We start from the raw sequence: 13,090 nt of genomic DNA on the forward strand, positions 1-13,090 counted from the left end.
AAGGAAGTGACGCAACGGCGCACAGTGTGGCACTATGTCCCGCCCATAGTTTCCAGAACAATCTCGAGGAGATTCAGGGTGAGTCGCAATTTTCTGTTGGTCTTGATTAACGCGCATTTTCATGACAATATCTTATTTTGTTTCCCCTTTTTTACTGTCTAGTGTTATCTAATTAGTTCCCTTATTCATTCGAGTCCAGATTACTTTTTGTGTCATTATTTACTTCACGTTTTGTCGAGTGGAACTTAGCTTCATAGTGCTTTTCTATTGTGCAGTTAATCACAAGACGAAACCCATGCGACTTCACCCATCCCTTCTGCCATACTGTGTTGCAGGTAATAATTGTTTCATTTCGTTTTTATTGAACAATATTTAGTTTCTTGTGTCGTGTTTCATTTGCCCGTGAGTGTCCGTGGCGGGTGGCGCCATTACAAGCGCACCGCGTGTTCTGCCGAGTCTCCGCCCATGATGCGTTCAGGGACATCTTGTAAATAACAGTGAACTTGTGTTGTATTCTCTTTTTCTGTAAATAACCACTATACGATCACATGTTGTTAATTCTGTTTTGTTATCTACAATGTTTTGCATTTGAGAACAATCTCGAGGAGATTCAGGTTAATCACAAGACGAAACCCATGCGACTTCACCCATCCCTTCTGCCATACTGTGTTGCAGTGTTGCAGAAATAAAAGAAATAAAAAGACACATCCACGCGTCTCGTCTTCATTAATACGGCAGCATCGTGGGGATGAAGACAGTCACTGTTGTGACACCCGTCACACTAATATGACCACTAAATGTTACGAATAAGGCAAAATTGTGCCATAGTTTAATCTTTGCTCTACGACAGTACCGCTGTAGACGATCTCGGATCAAGTTATGAAACAAGTTGACCTCACAGAATGCAGTTTGTGCAGTTCGGCCTCATTAGTCTTATTAACACGCCAAAGTTGTCCGACCACTGATGACAAAGAAGAAAATGACTTTGTCCTACGGGTAATGGCGTGATATGTCCTTTCAGCGTACTTGTTGGATTTTCCCCACAGCCTTTTTACCACCGTCTTCTTTTTCTTTCGGCTTTTCCCTTCAACGGGTCGCCACAGCAAATCAGTGTCCTCCATCTTCAGGTTTGATTGGCATGTTTGTTTTGGCCACTCGGCGACTTTAAGTCTTTTCCCATCAGCCTCAGGCGTCGTTTTCACTCTTGGAAATAAAACGATCAGAGCGCGGTAGTCTGCCGTCCTGTGGTGAACAGTACTATTACAACGTGTAACTTTAATGGCGTAGGAGCCATTTTTGTGCCATCCATGTTAAATTTCAGAATTCATAAATCGGGAGATTTTCGTACTCGCGACTCTGTGGTATGCGTTACAAAAGTGTAAATTAGAAGTCAATAAAACTAAAATGCTTTCATTGTTTATTTATACATTCAATTAGTGGATTAATGTGTTTTGTTTTTACATTTTCTTTTGTTTCACCTTGCAAATGAACTGTCTGTACCTCTATTGTGACAATGGTTGCTTTATAAAATGAGACCAAATCGTGAGACTTAACATGTATGTTGTACTGTTGTGTGTTGAGGTAATTTGCTATACGAACATCTTTAAACATCTCTTCTCATCATTTGGTTTTGGTTTGGACTTCCGGATACGTCATTCTGCCTTCCTTTACATGATGTCGCATACCATGTCACATCCTATTGCTTCGCACCCTGTCTGTCATATAAATGCTCTCCCAGTCCGTCTCTTTCTCTCTCTCTCCCTTCCTGCGTCCCCCTCGGACGACCTCCCACAATGACTCCGCTGTCTTCAAGATTAAATTAACTTTCTGTTCAAAACCTGCCTTCCTGCTGATTTATACGTCCTCTGCCATCACCACCCGTAGAAGCGATGAGCCAGGGACGAACGATCAAGATAAACCCATTATTGTGAAAAATAAATTTGGGGCAAACCTTTCATATTTACACAGACCACCCATTACGGTTCCCTGCAATACATGCAAAAAAGGCTCTCTGGAGTTGTATTCATCACTGCATTTTACCTCCATCTTGGAACTGACGCTGTGGCTATAATCAGTTGGTTTTCACTGTGTTTTGATGGTACCAATCCGCAAATAAAATAATTGTTTTTAAACATGACATCGTTTCATCTATTCCTTGCAAAGTGAACAGAGACGACACACCAATCGTAAAACTTTAACAAAACAGACTGTTGACAAATCATTGACCACTTTATTGCTGCCTTGCCCGCCGATTGTAAAATCTGAAACATCCATTTTGTGTTGTAATTGGTGTTCCAACTAGCAAAAAGTCAATGTTCACATAGCACCTTAAACCTCACGTCACATCTCACCAGAGATTTTTTTCACTCTCCATTTTAAAAACGGTTGCTTCTCATCTCCACAAATGGGCGATGAATCCGAGAGAAGAATGTCTTACGCGGGGCCGGAGACGCGAGGGATCCTTGGTGACGGTTGGGTGGAGAGACCGTTCGCTGTCACACTGCAGGATCACCAAATCCTCAGAGGGAGGGAAAAATTCACGGTAACATAAAACTTTGAGTTTTTAGCTTTCAAATATTTTGGGAGCTGTGCTAAATATGACATGTTATTGACAATGATAATGTAATTATTTGACAAATATATGATCGTATCTTGCTAAGGTAACATAAGCAAAGGATGATGTCTTGTGACATTTTGAAATGCTTAGAGGACAACCGATGTCACTTTTTTGTTTCTTAACTGACATCAGAAAAACGTTTTATAGCATCTAAAATACCCAAAACACACAGTATGATATTTCTATTCAAATGCAAAACACCAATAAAAATGACTTAGTGTCCAAAATCTGCAAAAGATTGAGCTGCGAATTGGGCATTTTCAGAAAGTCCCATCCCCACTTTGTAACGTCACGCCAAGACGTCCTGCATTGCCGGAGAATCAAAACAATGGCTTCAGATTTGGAGAATATGCTTTCTAGTTACACATCCAGTTATGAATATGATTCAAATAGTTCTATAGAGGAAAGCATACATGTTTGCAATCGATTAAAGAATTTATTCCATGCCATTTTGAGGCAACATTGGGGAGAAACGATCACCAGAAAAGAGGCACAAAACGGCGACCTCCTGTGGCCACCTCCGTTTCCATAGGCTGATAAATTCCTTATATGGAGCTTGGACACCCTCTTCTGGCGGGTTTTGGGTGCAACACAAGGTTTTCAGACCAAACAAGTACAGCAAAATATATTGACGTGATGGAAGGACTGCTACAATGTGTCTTTTTTTGGTCAGGGGCGTTCCTTCAGTGACGTCACGTACGGACTCGTCACCAACTCAAAAACAAGACTTCCTAAATATTCAGCGCGAGTCTTAAAACGTAAAATATAGCTATATGCGGTGGAATCTTTTTAAAATACGCTCAGTAGAAGTCATTTGAAGCCATTTTACAAATTATGGACACAACTTGACCGGAGATGTCGGTTGTCCTTTAAATAACTTGAAATACAGGAGAGCACAATGACCTTTGGACCACAGGTTTACAAGATTCTGGTGCTTGGGGGTCAGGGGGACAGCTGGATTATCTTCCGACGATACACAGACTTTTGCAGACTGCAAGACAAGGTGATGCGCGTTCGCATATTTCACTCACGTCGGAAGATTTTAAAATCTGAGCCAATGCTGTATGATTGAAGAAAAAATGATTTGTTGTGAAGCGTGCACATAATTGGACAATGTCATATTTTTCTTTTGATACAATGATTTTTTTGAAGCTCAAGGCTTTATTTCCGAGCGTCCACTTAGTTTTGCCTCCAAAGCGTTGGCTCAAAGACAACTACGACGAAGAGTTTCTGGACGAGAGGCAGACTGGCTTGCAAACTTTTTTGGAGAATCTGACTTGTCACAAAGACATCAGAAACAGGTATAATAATAATAATAATAATAATAATAATAATAATAATAATAATAATAATAATAATAATAATAATATTTTCCTTTCGACTTTTCCCTTCAAGCAAATCAGTGTCCCCCATCTTTAGAGGTAATAATAATAATAATAATAATAATAATAATAATAATAATAATAATAATACATTTCATTCCTAAGCGCCTTTCAAAACTCACGGACAGTCTAGAGTCACATATTTTATTTGTGCGGGTGAGCAGCGGCAGCCATTCGCGCCAGCGTTCGCTCAACTCGGAAGTAACTCGGCTACAAAGCTAGCTAGCTAATAGATAGCTAACAGATAGCTAGCCAGGCCTTCACTCAACCCGGAAGTAACTCAGATAGAAAGCTATCCAGCAATTCGCTAGCTAAGTAACTCGGATAGAAAGCTAGCTAGCTAGCTAATAGCTAACAGATAGCTAGCTAGAGCGCCAGTCAGTTTGATAGTGAATAAATAGCTAGCTAGATAGCAAATAGCTAGCCAGATAGCTAATAGATAGCAAATAGCTAGCAAATAATAATAAATTTCATTTCTCAGCACCTTTCAATACTTATCAAAAAGTATGCGATGAGAGAATACAAGATGAGTGTATATCTGTGCAATGGGAGTTTGAATTTAGAAAAAAAATGAAAATCAAAATGTAACAAACGTATTGTGCCATATTTAGATTAAAAAAACCAATCTGTTACAAATTCAGACTTCAAATGGCACAGCCCTAAAATCGGGCATTTAAAAGAAATTGTACTGTAAAATGCAATTATAAATTCAAATGCCGGGTTTGATATTGACGAGTCATTCGATTTTATGAGTTCATGTCGAACACTGAATCCACATGACATAAACGTCAATTTGGAACAACAACGTCAAACATTTCAATGTAAAAAAAAACATTGTATTACAATGTTTTCAATATTCAACTCAAGATATATCTGTTCTGTCTTAGTTTTGTGTTTGACGTTTGATGAAAAAAAGAGGATTTGGAAATCAAAGTCAAACTCCAAGAACACGTGTACATGTCTGATTTGTTATCGTCTCAATGAAATAAAGTCAGGATTTTTTTCTGATCCCGTTATGGCTCAAATGAATACTGCACGATTGTCTCACCCTTGACTTTTGTGTTGCCAGTGTTTCTGTCAGGCAGTTTCTCAGTGTGAGTGAATCACCGGGCCCATTCGACTGTCTGGAAGAAAGCAGAGTCGGTTATCTTTCTGACCTTCTTTTCAAAATTAAATAGTTCCATCGCCTCAGTATAGTAAACACGACGTCATTAAAATGATTTAATGTTTTGCAGGCTTTCTGTGCCGCTCTAGAGGAGACGAACCATCACCTACAGAGGGAATTGATGGGAAAAAAACGAGAAGTTGAACATTTGAAGAGGACCCTGAATGAGAGAACTGAACACATCCATTTTTTGATGAAGAAAAACTATTGACATTTATTTTCAAGCATTGTGTTGTTAATTTAGGTAAATAAGCGTGTTGTTCTCTGCTTCTTATATTTGGGATATTTTGCTAATCTGAACCTTTCAGATTTCAATCACCGGAATTTCCCACGAATGTCCGCTAAGGGGCGCCAGAAGCCCCCCGCCGCACTGTAATTAATTAAGGTTCGCTGATTTGCAGATGTTTCTGACATAATTTTTGTTTTCAGAGAACCCTATGGATGAGATTTGTTTTCCCGAGCAACCCCATCATGCTACAGACAACACATCACGATACAAATTTCGTCTATTTTAAACATATCAAAGTGACTGACCAAAACTTTATTCATTATTTAAACATTAACAAAGAAAATTGTCACATTTGAAAAAGTTAATTTCCAAAATAGAACTTTACTTTTGTAGTATTATGATCTTTCTATTCAAGAAAATCTCCATAAAAAAAGATGAAAACACAACAGTACAGATGTTTCACATCATGAAAAAACATGGTATTGCTCAGACGATTGATTCGCCTTCTTTTTTTGATCTTGTGATCGCGTGTTTTGCTTCGCGTTTCGAAAGATTGATAGGATTTTCGGAATGGTAAACGCAGGAGGAAAAAAATCATAAAGCTGACTTTTCTAATCGTTGCCTTGTGTTGTACTTTCCAATTGTTTTGTGCGAAGCACCTGATTTTTATCATCTGTTGTTGAAACCGGGCAAATTCAAATGGAATAGTTGTCAGGCAGCCAGCAAAGTAACTCCAGATGCTTTTTCCCAATCCAGAGACACAAGACACGTTGTCGTCATATTTATAAATGAAATATGATGACATCCACCCCTACCAACACCGGAGCTCAGAGCCTGTGATTATTAGATATATTTTTGATCAGAGCAAGCACAAAATTGGCCACATTACCTCTTCATGTTGTTCACGGTAACAAGGGCAACCCTCTTGTTCTTCAGCAGGCATCGTTCCCTGAAATCTCTCAAGCAGGTGGGTGGAGCCTCCAAATCGAGTCAAGACTAAATTGAATCTCCTCAAAGGAGCGAAACCTCCTCATCAAGTGAGCAACAGCAAGAGAGCCACCAATCTTGGCTATTTCGTAAAGACGTACAGTACTAGATCCATCAAACCACACCATCATGAGAAAAATTCGGCTTGAAGGGAATTATCCTTTTTTATTGCTGCTCGTTGTCCCTCCGTGCTTTTGTGTGGACGCCAAGAAAAGTTTGAGCCAGCGGGACGTTGATGGAGGTCAGAATGACAATCTATCTATCTATCTATCTATCTATCTATCTATCTATCTATCTATCTATCTATCTATCTATCTATCTATCTATCTATCTATCTATCTATCTATCTATCTATCTATCTATCTATCTATCTATCTATCTATCTATCTATCTATCTATCTATCTATCTATCTATCTAGCTGTCTGTCTCACTCTGTCTCTCTCTTTCTCTGTCTTTCTCTCTCTCTTATTCTCTCTCTCTCTTTCTATCCATCCATCCATCCATCCAGCTTTCTAGCTAGTTATCTGTCGGAATAATACAATAACCTCATACTTCTGGTTGTTTTCGACAGTGTTAAGTTAAACGGGCCCACATGCATCTTGATTATAAAAAAGTATCTCCCCACCCACCGTGCTCATTCCCTTCAAAAAGTATAAACAGCTTGTCCCAAAGTGACAAAACTGGTAGTAAAAGAAATTTACTCTCATTCAAATTTCTAAAGTTATTGCTCCGATGCAACGCTTTTATCATTCTAACATGTCGACAAGAGTGATAATATGTGAAACTAAAACAATCGTGGTGTTGCCTGGTGAAAACAAAACAAAACAAAGAAAGAAAAAAAAAGTGTGATGCTTATTCTTTGTTTTTTTTCTGTAACGTGAAGAAAAGGTCCGTTGTATAAGAAACAAATAAAAGATGTCTTCACTTTAGCCAAAATGTGCGGGATACTTCCGATGCCCAAATATGGTCAATTTCCTTTTTTTTAATGTAATGATTACGCCTAATAGCAATGATCTCAAATATAAGTATTTTTTTTCCCCCCACAGTTCGGACCAGAAGACTATTTGCAAGGCAAAAGATCTCAATGGCAATAGAGGCTCGCAGTGCGGTATGTTTTTTTTTTTTGTCTTCTCTCACTCAGTATTTTAGCTATTTATCCATGTCGTCCCGTTATAAATACATTAAATGATTAAAATTAATGTGAAAAGTGTGCTGAACTTCTGTGAGATCATACCTATATTTTCAACAACATATTCATTTCTTTTATCGCTTTGCTGCTGTGAAATATAAATTTCTCCACTGCGAGACTAATAAAGGCAAATCCAATCCAATATTAAAATTCATATTAAGTCATGAAACATAGCAACATCCAAAATGTTAAATGGATTTGGTGAAGAATAACGTTGAAAACGTTGTGGAAAGTGAAGAAAGTATTCAATGTCTCTCTCACATTCCTTCCAACATGAAAAGAACACATCAATTGAACAAGCATCATTAATTTGTTTCACGCGTCATTCGTACAAAACAGCACACTGTCATTCTGGGCTTTGCAATCATTAAAATCAAGTCACGTTTCAAAAAAGCTGTCGAACGTAACAGCCATTTACAAAATAGGCTTTGGGCGATTTTTCAGAAATGCAAGTCAGAGGTCTCGGCACCCGTGCGTCGCTGCAGCCTCCCGAGGGGGAACTGCTCATCCAGCGAGCCATGCTGCGGCCCCTGTTCCGTCTGCCGTTGTCGATTCTTCAACGCCATCTGCCGCTGCTGGAAGATTAAAGGACAACCGACGCCTCCGGACAAGTTGTGTCCATCATTTGTAAAATCACTTCGAATGACTTCTACTGAGCGTACTTTACAAAGATTCCACCGGATATAGCGATATTTTACGTTTTCAAGACTTGCGCTGAATAGCCAATGCTATAGGAAGTCTTGTTTTCGAGTTGATGACGATTTCTGACGTGACGTCACGTTTGGAACGCCCCTGACCAAAAAAGCGACACACAATGCATTTTGGGTACTTTGTTTGGTCCGAAAACTTCGTATTGATCCGTGTTGATGGCGAAATTTAAAGGAAAACACATACATAACGCGATGGTGAATTGTTGTGTGTTGCACCAAGACAACTATTTGATATTCGCTGACACAAATTCCCAGCAGACAAATCAGCCCATTTCCAACGGAGCTTGGGCGCCATCTTCTGCATGTTCTGGGTGCTACACATCAGTCCTGACGCCTCAAAATGACCCAGAAAGACTTCTTTAATCGATTGCAAACATGTATGCTTTCCTCTTCAGAACTATTTGAATCATATTCATAACTGGATGAGTAACAAGAAAGCATCTTCTCCGAATCTGAAGCCATTGTTTTGATTCTTGAGCAAGGCAAGACGTCCTGGCGTGACGTCACGAAACTCGCCACTTCCGGGGTCATTTTGAAGTAGTTTTGAGAGACTTTCAGTCATTTTTATTGGTGTTTTTCATTTGACTAAAAATATCAGCCGGCGTGTTTTGGGTATTTTAGATGCTATAAAACGTTTTTCTGATGTCAGTTAGGAAACAAAAAAATGGTGTCGGTTGTCCTTTAAGCCTCCATGTTTGAGGAGGAGGAAAATTCTGTGCATGGGCTTCGAGTAAACATCACGTTACCATGTGCCGAACAGCAAAAAGAATGAGAAAAGTATCATGCGTCGACGTTGTAGGGATGAGGATTAATTTGATAATGTGATGCGCAGCGGATTTAAACATTCCCAACTCATCTCATCTCATCTCATCTCATTTTCCGTACCGCTTATTCCTCATTAGGGTCGCGGGGGTTGCTGGAGCCTAAAACAGCTGTACAACTCAAATGAAACAGACATTCGATATGTGATCCGCAAAAATAAACTATGATGATTTGGTTGCAAAAGTGTGCACACCCCTTTTGAATTGGAGATGTGGCGGCTACAGTGAATTGACTCATTAATTCATGTGTTGAGAATAATTTCAGGATTATTCCAATGGTTTTGACAACCTATGGCCAGAAGTCAGTGGCGGACCATCAATGCCTGCAAAGCCTTCTCTGCCGGCCTAAAAATATCTGAATCACCGACTGATGTGAACAATATTTTTTGTGTGAATTGTTATTAAATAATTCCAAATTGTCTTTCAGATTCCTTTCATTATATATAATAATAATAATAATAATAATACATTTCATTTCTAAGCGCCTTTCAAGGACACTTTACAGTCCCATAATTTTTTTGTGCGAGTGAGCAGCGGCAGCCATTCGCGCCAGCGTTCACTCAACCTGGAAGTAACTTGGCTAGAAAGATAGCTAGCTAATAGATAGCTAACAAATAGCTAGCCAAGCCTTTACTCAACCCTGGAAGTAACTCGGATAGAAAGCTAGCTAGCTAATAGATAGCTAACAGATAGCTAGCTAGATCGCCAGTCAGTTCGATAGTGAATAAATAGCTAGCTAGATAGCAAATACAGTAAAGTCTCGTTATATCGATATTCAAGGGAGTCCGAAAAAATATCGATATAACCGGGACTATCGATATATCCGACCCTGTTCGCATGTAATTTTCTATAGAAATAGTATCGATATAACACTATCGATATATATATCGAATAATTTACTGTAGCTATCCAGATAGCTAATAGATAGCAAATAGGTAGCAAATAATAATAATAATAATAAAAATAATAATACATTTCATTTCTAATAATAATAATAATAATAATAATAATACATTAAATTTATAAGCACCTTTCCAAACTCAATGACATTTTACAGTCACAGGATAAGAACCAAAAATGTTTTTCCCTTGTTGCGCTGCTTCCAGATGTGTGTTTTTGTATGTAAGCATTTAACCAATCACATTTCAGCTATCATTTGTTACCAGGGTCAGAAATCGACCTGGACGCCTTCACAATCAGTTCTGTAGGCCCTTGAGCATAAAAATCAATATCGATGAAACGGTTGCTTTAACCAATCAGATTTTGAGTTGGCAACCCAAAAGGGGTACAAAAAGGGGCCTTCTTGAAGGCGCTGGTCAACGTCAGAGTTTTCTCAAACTATGATTGGCTCGTCACTAGCCAATTATAGTTTGCGAAAATTCCTCTTATCACTAGCCGCCAGTGACGAGAACATACTGGCGAGAGCAAGAGATCTGTATCATGATCTGGATCGCTGAGTGGGTCGCTCAAACGAGATCAGCGCATTTTCAGGTACAAATTAAAATAGTGAAGACGTGGATGAGATGCACTAAAAGCAGCAGGATTTAATAAATCCACACAAGACAGTTGAATTACCCACGGCTGAATTATACCTAAACCACTCAGTGATTATATTCATTGTACAAAAGAAGAAGAAAAAAGAACTCATGACCAAGGAAAAAACAGATTGCTACTTTTTAAATATTCACATTGTGACTGTTTCAAACCACACAAGTGTCCAGAATGGGTGCAGCAGCGAAGAGGCATGAAAATCTCATTTTGGCCCCTCAGAAACGTGGCCATCATTACACTTGCACTGGGGGGAATATAAATAAACAAAATAAAGAAAAAAATTGATACACTTAAATAAATGCACATACATAAATACAGACCGGCAGATTAAAATAAATAAATAAATAAGAAAGCAAAAGGAAAATAAACTCTTTACCGTATCGACACCATATTAACTCATTCACTGCCAAACGATGTGCAAAAATGTGTCCACTCCAGTGCCAGGGTTTTTGTCATTTTCATTCAAATTGTAGGACCCACAGAATATTGAGTTTTAGGACTACATAAACATTCAATGCAGCGTAAGAAACCTTAGACTCTTTCTTTGATCAGGAAAAAAGAGTTAATTTCTAAGTTATATGAGTTTGGAGTTATCTGAGCTTAAAATGGGGGCAGATGTACAAAATACAATACAATACATAGATATTGATTTATATAGCGCTTTTAACAACAACTGAAGCTGTAACAAAGCGCTAACATGTGGCTGCCGCTGCGCACCCACCGAAAAACGTATCATGTGACTGTAAAGAGACATTGGGAGTTTTGAAAGGCGCTTATGAATGAAATGGAATATTATTATTATTATAACATAGACAAAAGGCAAATGCTGCACCCTTGAGGAAGAGAAAAACATTGCCAGAGGTCTGACCAGCGCTTTATCGGCACCCCACGCAAAAAAAAAAAAAAAAAAAAAAAAACAACAAATTTGGGAATGGCGCTCCACATCACCGATTAAATTTGGGAATGGCAGTGAATGAGTTAAAACATAAAACAAGCATAAAAAAAAACAAATAAAAGAATGAATTCATGATTGGGTATATAAGGGTCGAACTTACCACACTGGCCGGGTAATTCGAGGGGTATGTAGTTGTGTTGGCACAGATGAACAAAAGCAGCAGCTAGTCGGCAAGGAGCTTTGGAGGACCTCGACTCGCAGACCACGGAGAACTGACCAGGATCCACCTGATGGTAGACACGTAGAAAAAAAAAAGTGACAGTGACAATCAGATTTTTTGCGCCATTTCAAGATGAACCTAAAATGCACGATGACCTTTTTCCAGTGAACTTTTCTCATTGTGGTACGATTAAAGTTTATCTTAACATAGTGTAATATGAGCTTGGATAATATTCCACTCCTTGCTGCCAAGATAAGTTGTGTCATGAGGATTTGCCCAGACAATAATGATGTTCGGTTTCTAATATCACAGTCGTCATACAGAGCTTCTGGATATACTGACTTGGCTCTAAATCAATCTAAAATCAATTAGATGTCAGGGGGGTTGCCCGCTGGGCACTTAAACCAACACTAAGAGCTCTATACACCAAATAAAAGCATGGAATCATAATCGAAATGTTTTTTTTTTTCTCTACAAAAAACAGATTTGATTTCTCAGGGATCAACCTCAATGAACAATCACAACACACACACTCAGCTTTCATACTCACCACCGCGAAACAGGAACTTAGAGGAGAATCGGGGGAGGAGAACAGAAATTCGCATGTGACTGCCCCGGTTGCTCCAAATTCCATTTTAGCTGACAGTCTTGCACAGTTCGCGTTCATCTTGGCACCAAACATGAACATCCAGGTTAACATCCTTGATTGCGGCAAACGGATCAATAACAAGTCGAATAAATACCAGGCTTACCTGCCAGCTGTAGATGAAGTCCTTCATGTTGTTAGCTTGGGAACCATCACGCAAAGGTGAGTCATTTCCCGCTTCGTTGTCATTGGTCCCCAACAGACCTGTCGATTTGCCTGTATGCCCACAAACGTGTATATACTGTACTCACATGATATAAAATATGGCGGAAAGTATACCTATTGTTCATGGCGATATCATTTAGTGCATGGTCACGGGGTCTAGTGTTTTTATTTTACTTTACAGTGATACCTCGGCTTACGAACGCTTCAGCTAACGAACCTTTCGCCTTACGAACATTAAATTCACGAGAATATACTCTGGGCATACTAACTAGTTTTCGGCGGACGAACCAAGCCACACAGCGCCACGGTGGCTGGCAGACTTGTTTTCGGCGGTTGAACACCAAACCACATGGTCGATCTGTGTTGTCTAAGCAACAGTCTCATGCAATAGAAAATGTTGAAAAACTTCTGTTGATTTGGATTAATGAAAATCAGCTAGCAGGGGACAGTGTGAGTGAGGGTATTAGCGCCGAGAAAAGCACAGCAATATCACTCAGATATCATCAAGAGGC

The 13,090-nt window shown here is 39.1% G+C and overlaps 2 protein-coding genes across 6 annotated transcripts in view; one reads left to right on the forward strand and one right to left on the reverse strand.

Annotated features, from left to right (window-relative positions):
* Window positions 1–2,404: 2,404 nt before the first annotated feature.
* Window positions 2,405–6,303, forward strand: LOC148891503 (sorting nexin-16-like). Of its 2 annotated transcripts, none has more exons than XM_089008237.1 (5): window positions 2,405–2,542; window positions 3,507–3,620; window positions 3,770–3,918; window positions 5,069–5,138; window positions 5,235–6,303. In XM_089008237.1, the coding sequence occupies exons 1-5, from the start codon at window positions 2,405–2,407 to the stop codon at window positions 5,373–5,375; spliced, it is 612 nt and encodes a 203-aa protein (XP_088864363.1). In that variant the 3' UTR covers window positions 5,376–6,303. The 2 variants fall into 2 exon arrangements, with proteins under 2 accessions (XP_088864363.1, XP_088864364.1); XM_089008238.1 differs by having other exon boundaries at window positions 3,534–3,620.
* Window positions 6,304–10,620: 4,317 nt separating this feature from the next.
* The window catches only part of apoltp (apolipoprotein lipid transfer particle homolog), a 44,358-nt gene continuing 41,888 nt past the window's right edge, over window positions 10,621–13,090 (reverse strand). For 3 of the 4 annotated variants that reach the window (XM_089008637.1, XM_089008635.1, XM_089008634.1), the window contains exons 71-73: window positions 12,520–12,629; window positions 12,318–12,434; window positions 10,913–11,834 (exon numbers count right to left, since the gene is read on the reverse strand). In XM_089008637.1, the coding sequence (XP_088864763.1) occupies window positions 11,631–11,834; window positions 12,318–12,434; window positions 12,520–12,629 (431 nt within the window). In that variant the 3' untranslated portion in view covers window positions 10,913–11,630. The other variant, XM_089008636.1, reaches the window with a different exon arrangement.

This window comes from Hippocampus bargibanti, linkage group LG11 (genome assembly GCF_051943395.1).
Source record: "Hippocampus bargibanti isolate YZ-2025 linkage group LG11, ASM5194339v1, whole genome shotgun sequence".
NCBI lineage: Eukaryota > Metazoa > Chordata > Actinopteri > Syngnathiformes > Syngnathidae > Hippocampus > Hippocampus bargibanti.